This window comes from Lolium perenne, chromosome 7 (genome assembly GCF_019359855.2).
Source record: "Lolium perenne isolate Kyuss_39 chromosome 7, Kyuss_2.0, whole genome shotgun sequence".
Lineage (NCBI taxonomy): Eukaryota > Viridiplantae > Streptophyta > Magnoliopsida > Poales > Poaceae > Lolium > Lolium perenne.
Window position 1 is genome coordinate 258663660 of NC_067250.2, and position 8201 is coordinate 258671860.

General features: G+C 43.3%; 1 protein-coding gene across 1 annotated transcript; it reads right to left on the bottom strand.

The window, feature by feature from the left end:
• Window positions 1-1399: 1399 nt before the first annotated feature.
• Window positions 1400-5816, bottom strand: LOC127313557 (uncharacterized). The gene is made up of 11 exons (XM_051344041.2): window positions 5622-5816; window positions 5477-5524; window positions 5087-5131; window positions 4793-4912; window positions 4343-4488; window positions 3377-3524; window positions 2867-2950; window positions 2664-2779; window positions 2173-2231; window positions 1981-2071; window positions 1400-1891 (listed from the first exon to the last, which is right to left on the bottom strand). Exons 1-11 carry the CDS (start codon window positions 5725-5727, stop codon window positions 1664-1666), a joined length of 1191 nt encoding a protein of 396 aa, XP_051200001.1. The 5' UTR covers window positions 5728-5816; the 3' UTR covers window positions 1400-1663.
• Window positions 5817-8201: the final 2385 nt, after the last annotated feature.

Here is an 8201-nt window from a genome sequence, read left to right on the forward strand (position 1 = left end):
AAAACCTGGTAGAGTGACATCTTGCCTCCTGAGAAGAATTTTCAGGACCGCAGAACCGGATCGACCGTCTCCCGTCACTTCTTCCATGATTTTTGTGATGCCAAGGGACTTCCAAAGCATGACAACGGTAGGACATTTGAAACGTAGATGTAGAACATTCTCTGCTGCTTGGTTACATATAGGACAACCTCCATCAGTACCCACATGGCGATTTGCCAGAATTGACTTGAGTGGTAAAATGCCATGAAGTGACTGCCAAATGAATATTTTGATTTTAGTCCGAATCTTCGGATTCCAAACTATTCTCCACACCGGGTTATTTAGTGATGATCCTGGGAGCGCATGTTGTGCCGCACTCGCTCCAAACCAATGTCTCCATTGTATGTGATATCCGGACTTGACTGCATACTACACATGCTTAGTACAATTCCATGCAATAAAATCATCAAATCCTTGATTATTCAAAGGAATTTCCAACATAGGATTAATATCAACCGGGTAAAAGATCTCTTGAAGTCAATCCTCGTCCCATGTACCTGTATTTAGTGGCAAACTGAGCTTGGTTGTGGTGGTTAGGTTCTTTGGTGGAACCAGCCCACCCAGGTTTCAGCCCTAGACTTGGCATGAGTATTTGTATTTATCTAGATTAATTTTAGAATTGGATTCATCGACGATCTGCTTTCAGTGGTAGGTGGCGTGCCCGTCAACAGCGAGGCACTAATGGTGACTTCGTCAACCTTAAGATATGATGGCTCGGTTCTTCGGAGGTAAACTGAGCTTGGTTGTGGTGGTTAGGTTCTTTGGTGGAACCAGCCCACCCAGGTTTAAGCCCTAGACTTGGCATGAGTGTTTGTATTTATCTAGATTAATTTTAGGATTTGATTCATCGACGATTTGCTTTCAGTGGTAGGTGACGTGCCCATCAACAACAAGGCACTAATGGTGACTTCGTCAACCTTAAGATATGACGGCTCGGTCCTTCGGAGATGCTCATAGGGGTAGGATGTACGTGCGTTCATAGGGGTGAGTGTACATGCATGTTTGTGAGCATCTGCGTTGTACATGGCAGTGAAATACCAAGCCATTTCAAACATAACATTAAGTACCTTAACTTATTTTTCTAAAAAAAAAGAAGTCCCTTGTCTTAGAGACTGCATATATGGAACATGGGGGCATGTGAACCCACTTTTTGAAAAGTTCCGTTTGTGATGTCAAAACATGTTTTAAAAATCGAAACACAAAATGATTTCCCGGATGATCTCAAATATGTGCCCTGGACATGAGTTTCGTGACGAAAAAACTTTTTTTGTCTCGGCAAAAAAGTGAAATTTTGCAGGGCTATATAGCAGTATATATGTGACGTATTTTGTCTTTTTTAGATTCTGAAATAAAAAAATGGTTTCTCCGTGAAAACTTTCTACGCACACATGGAACATGCGTACGTACCCGGATATTTTTATTTCAGAATTTTTTAACATTTGGAAAATACATTTCCAACTAGGGTTCACATGGTTCAAACCGGACTTTTCCCTTATCTTACGCCTTTATTCAGCTTGCACAACTGACTACATCGCAAAGATAAGAGCCAAGCTCCTGACATCCCCATGATGACCGCAGGTACATTTCCTGACCATGAAAGCCAATGAAACCAATCTCGATATTTTTACTTGAACATGGATATGTCAAAGACGCGAGCAGACTTATCCGAGGAGACCGAGACAATGGAGTTGCCATCAGCGGAGACAGCCAGCGACTGCACGACATCACGGTGCCCGCTCAGCATGCAAGCCAGCTCCCCAGAGAGGCTGTCCCAGATGCGCACTATACCGTCCATGCATCCTGACGCCACATACCTCGACGAACCTATCCACGCCAGGCAAGTCACGCCATCCTGCTTGTCAAACACCACCAACAGCAATAAGTTCACAGCGACATAAAAATACAAGAGAACCATAAAGGACAACTGATTTCTACACCCACGTCATGCTCGCAAATGGATCGGATTGCTTGGTGAGTGAGGTCCCAGATGATGAGAGTCTGATCAATGCTCCCTGTAGCCACCCAGTTGTACCTGCACAGAACAGGGGTGAAGCTTGCTAGGTCAATAGGAAGGCCATATGTATTGTGCAACAGATTTATCATACAGACCCCCAACATCCCACGAAAAAGTACCTCGGTGAGATGGCAATGCACTCGACGGAATTAGTGTGGCCAACTAATGAACCGACAACCTATAAAAACAACCAACAAAACTTGTTACACACAATTCAGATCTTACCTTCAGAGTTAGATGCAAAGCCATGGCACATGCTTCTAAAAGTTTAAAAACTACCAACAGAGTATGCGACTCTCCTAAGAAAACAAATCCTGCAGTATCTAAAAAACAAAAACTCTAGAAAAATAACTACAAGCAAAATAAGGTGATAAATAATAATAAACATGATATACAATGCAAAAAAACGGTCAGATAATAACATTCAGGTACATGCGTGCGTTCATAGGGGTGAGTGTACATGATCTACAATGCAAAAAAACGGTCAAATACTTTCCTTTGTAAGCCAACTTGGATGAGAAGGATTCAAAGCTCATTCAGCATGTATGTGAGTGACTCATGAACATTTTTGTTAAAAAAAATATAGTGCAAAATCACGACATACACCCACCTTGCCTGAGTTTATACTCACGATGTGCACAGAACTATCCTGAGCGCCACTAACAATTGATTGGGAGTCCCATGTAATAGCTAAACATGTCAGTCCTTGAGTATGATAACCATGACCTGGATTGCGGTAAAACGGTCAGATAATAACATTCAGGTTAAGAGAGAACACAGAAAAACAACCATATGAATATATGGTGGATTTACCTCGAACAACATGTCTGCATTGTGCAGTTTTAAGGTCCCATATCCTCAGTGTTGCATCATCTGATCCGCTACAAATAAGCTTACCTTCAAAAGGAAACATGTGAATTAGCTAAAAAAGGGCATGCTAAATCGGGGATCTGAACATCAAGTAAGCTGGTGAAAATGGATCTAAGATGTTAAACCATCATAGAGGCCATTCTGTTATTTACAATTATTATGATCAACTCTAGTTTCACTGAGATTAACTTCAAACACAAGTTAGTAGCAGAAATACTAAATACACCATAATCCATAAGTTCCTCTGAAATCTGAACAAAAATGAAGCTGCGTTGATAGCTAAAAACAGATTGTCACATAAGGTGAAAATTTTGCATGCTGAGACGTTCCAAAAAACAGGACCCAATAAAGTACAGGCTGGGGTGATATATTTTATAACATACCAAGGGGCAGCTTCATAACGTTAACATACGTATATAAAATGAAATAGCATTAGAGAAAAATACTCAGTACCATCAGGTGTAAAATCACCACATGTCACTGTGTTACTGTGGCCAGCAAATGTATTCCCAAAGGAACTGAGGTCAGCATTCCACATCCATATGTTGAAGTCCTCTGATCCAGCAATTATAAAGTGAAGTCGCGGATGCCATTTAAGCCACTACACAACCAGAGGCATATAATTAATCATCGAGTACCTATATATACAGTTTTTTTTTTTTTTTTTGCGCAGATAAAGCCGATTTCATTAACCAAGCATCTTACAGATAAACCCAGAAACAAAGAAAAAATACAAATAAGTCCTTCTGAGCTCTGATGTCCTCCTGCTCGCACGGCACGCTCCGCCGGCGAATCCCGCGGCCACTCCTCCGACAAACGTTGGACTGGGAAGAGCCCTCAGGCAGCAAGGAAGTCGACGGTCCTCGGCGCTATGCCTCCATCCCGCACGATGAGCAACACCAACTTGGTCAACGCCATCACCTTCATCCAGATCTTCGAACTCCGGCGCCGCCATCACGAACGCCAGCAAGAGGGAAGATGCGTCGAAGCTCCGAAGAGCCGCAAGCACACCGTGGACGGAAGACCTGCCCCGAGCCTCCAGCAGAGGACCCAGAACAGAGAAGATGATCTCCATCCACAAAAGCTTCTCCGGCGCCGCCATCCTCTCCAGAACGCCGCCGGCAAGCACCCTGCTACTACCTACACTATGTACACACCGGGATCTACCGATTCCCCACCCTCCCGCCGCCGGAGCGGCTGCCGGAGGCGAGGAATCGGGTAGATCGCCGGCGGCGAGGTGGCGGAAGCGGGGAGGCGAAAAAGTGATCCTTTCACTGTAGATGGGGAAAGGGGAGCGGTCCGACTCGCTCTCACTATATATATATATACAGTTTAACAGCGGGGAACACAGATTTTGCAATTGAAACAGTTAGGGGGTATGTTCAGCTAAATGGATTAAAGTAATCAGCATCATCTCACCTCAAGGCCTGATTCAGAGCCCTCAAGGGTTCCCTGAAGTGTTCGTGTAGCTGTATTCCATACATTTATCTGTCCATCCATACTTCCACAAGCCACTAATTTCCCATCTGCACTGAAAGCCACAGTGCTGACAGTATCTTTATGTCCTGTATCAGCAACAGATATTATATAAGCTTCGTAGACAGTTCTAGGGATGCATCCGCAAATAAAGGTACAAAAACCGATGCAACAGGAACATAAGTATGAAGATTTTCCTAAAAAAATAAAGAAGAAGACTTGCTGCAATATATCAATAATACGTTTGGAGTTATAGCTAAAAGAAATAGAAACAGCACATTTAAGAACTAATAGTAAAAGTGATAAGCATAGGGAAAGACCCGAGAAACATTTACATACAACAGGTCAACTAAGGAATTCCCCAATTAGACTAAGAAAATGAGTCAACCGTACCAGGCAGCTCTTGAACATTCTCTGCAGATCCAATGCTCCAGAGAAACCCTCTGTCATCTTTACCTCCAGAAACAACAAGTGATGCATCTACAGGACTGCAAGCAGCAGCAAATACCTCATCTGTACCCAAAATATCAGTAGCAGCTATTAATATATGTGATTTTCAATGCAAAGGTACGCTGGAAGCGCATGATACAAGAGACGACAAATTGCATGGCGTATCAAACTTATAAGTGCAAACAATAAATCATAGTCACAAGACATTGTAAGCTAGTTCGTTCAAGGAGATCTTGCCTGCATGCCCATGAAATGCATATGCTGAATGATCCTCAACCTCATCTGAAACAACATAAATTAAAGGGCACTTGAATTACTAGCACATTATACGAACTTCAGATTGTCTAAAGTGTACTGCATGTAAAATGAACAACCAGATAACCAATAGCATGGTGCCAAGGTTTATATAAAATGAAAAAAAAAGGTACCCCTAGAAGCCTGAGCTCATTTACAAGAAAGTTCAGTTTAGAATGCAATATCCAGTCATCACTAGTACAAGACAGTATCTTATCCCGTTAAGATCATCGCTCTCAAGTAAGAACGGACACAAACATAATTGTTAACCATGTAAGCAGTGCCAGTACAGCCATACTAAAACAGATGGCATATAACAACAAAGGCACATACCCATCATGTCTTCGCCCTGGTCATCATCATCGTCTTGGTCGGGGAGATCTGAGCAAGGAAAAAGTAAGCACGGAGCAAGCAGAACTAAGGAGAGACTACTAGCTGTTTCTGTGTATGACATGGTAGTATGATAGGTAGTATTGACCTTCCTCGTCCAGGGATATCTCATTGATGATGTCATGGTCGTCGATGAAGACCTCCTCCCCTACGGAGCCTTCTCCGACCGCCTCCGCTGGTGCCGCACGGATCATCGTTGTTGTGAGCACAGCCGGTGGCGGACCCCGGGCGGCGGGGTGGGCGCGGTGGCAAACCCTACCTGGGGGGTCGCCCTACGTTGAAGCGAGCACGAGGGACCGCTCGCTCACAGTCAGAGTAGGATTCCACATGGGCCGGCCCAATACATGCTAAAACCTTGTTTTCTCTTCATTTTTTTTTGGCCCAGCAGACACAGTAGAATCGTTTTGACGTTAGGTAAGGTGTTCATTTTTTTCATTTTGTAGGAAATGTTCATGATTTTTATATAGTTCGCAGATTTTAAATGTGTTCCTTATTTTTTATAAGGTTCATATTTTAAAATTTCGTGATTAAATAATGTCTAGTTTTTGAAAATTGTTCATGATTTCAAAAAAGGTTTAGATATAAAAATAGTAAAACAGTTCAGATTTAAAATGTGCATTGTTATTAAATCTTTGATTTCAGCTAATGATTCATGATTTAAAAAAATGATCATCGTGTAAAATATATACATATTCAAAAATTTCATGATTAATAAAAGGTTCAAATCTTAAATTTTGTTCACCGATAAAAACTAAAAGTAATAAAAACCATAAATAAATAAAACATGCAATTAAAAAGAAAAATAAACGAAGAACATAAAGAAAAAAGAAACATAAAAATAAATTTAAATTTAAACAGAAAAAAGGAAATTCGGCGAAGATGGGCCAGCTCATGCGGGAAATTGATGCGTCTGAAAAAGGCCCCCTTCTTTTGGGCTTCTAGAGAGGCTTCTAGGTTCCCCACTGAAGAAGCCCAAAAGAAGTGTCTTCTTATATTTAGCTTTTCCCTACCGCAAACTAGTATTGTAGTGCAAATTTGGGTCCACAGAAGCGTCGGTAGGGCAGCTTCTCGAGCTTGTCAAAAGTAGCCCCGAATAGGTAGCAACCGGTGCCCATCAATTTTAATCAAATTACCCCAGAAATGCCACCGTAGAACTAAAGCGTTTTCCTCCTACATTTTTTCGCTTTGGCCCCGACCTGCCCCGTAGCCTCCCACTGACGAGGGAATATCTCGGCAATGCCTACGTATTGTAGACTAGGGTTTCGGGAGAGCGACGATGGAGATTCCGGGGACGAGATTAGGCACACGACGTACCCAGCTTCGGGTCCCCTCGGTGGAGGATCCCTACGTGCTGCTAGCAATCCAGTATATGAGCATATGTATGTTTACAGGGTGCCGCCGTAGGCGGAGAGATGTTGTCTATTTCCTGTCTATCTGTTGGCCTCTCTATTTCGGGTGCCCTGGCTAGCTTTATATATGCAACCAGCCTAGGGTTTTACAAGAGTCCTAGTCGACTACTTCTTCGGGTTGCCTTGTTGGGCCTTCTCCATATTTGGTCTTCTCTATCTTGGGCCGAGCCGGGTATACTAATAATGGGTACCCGAAGGATATGCCCATGTCAGTAGCCCCCGAGTTTATAGGGAAGTCGAAGACTTGCGTAGAAACTCCAAGCATAACAATCTCCGAAGTCGAAGAAAAATACAAGGCGAGGTCCATGCCGCAGATCACGTGTAGCGTAAATGATGTCGACGATTCTTGAAATTATCGGGTGCGCGGCAGCGCTCCCGATGGGAGTAGCCCCCGAGTCTATGGGCAAGTGCTTGCACTTGGGCATAGACTCAAGTTGTACTACTCGATAAAGAACTTAACTATATTTCTGGAGGATTTGATGAAATCCATGTGCTCCCGATGGGAGTAGGCTCCACTCGAGTCGTAGAATCGAGTTGAGTCTACAAACCTTGATTACCGTAGATATTGTCGAAGTTATTTTTCTATCGGGTGCGCGGCCAGCGCTCCCGATGGGAGTAGCCCCCGAGGCTACAGCCAAGTGTTTGCACTTGGGTGTAGGCTCAACTTTCTTTTAATCGACACACAACTTTTCCTCTTTCTTGTATCTTATCGGGAGGGTGAACAATACTCTCGATAAGAGTAGCCCCCGAGCCTATGAGCAAGTGCTTGCACCTGGCATAGGCTCAAGTTGTACTACTCAATAAAGAACTTGGCGCAGCCCCTCTTTTTATCGACTCCAAGTCGTTGCTATTTTTATTTGACATCCATATCTATATTGTACAGGGATAATGGTAATTGGGGCTAGTTCATCTGACGGATCAGGTACTAGTTAACTGCTCTAGTGGCAATCCGCAAAAACCTACTTCAAGATCACGTCCCTGGACATGATCTCGGGATACTGGTGCGAACTTCGACAGGTGCCGCTTAAGGTCTTACCATTCTGTCGAGTCCCAGTAAAATTTATCGGGTACCTAACGCGTCCGTTAGGATTTTTCTTCGTATCTGTTGATACGGATAAAAGTAGCAGAGCGCAGTCTTCGGCGATGCCACGCCCAGCAGAACGGATCTGGGGTCTTACCTTCGCAAATTTGCGGCATTCAGAAATTGATCGCAACTTTGGCGTTCTGAGAATATATTGTCGAGTGCCTTGTTCGGCTGA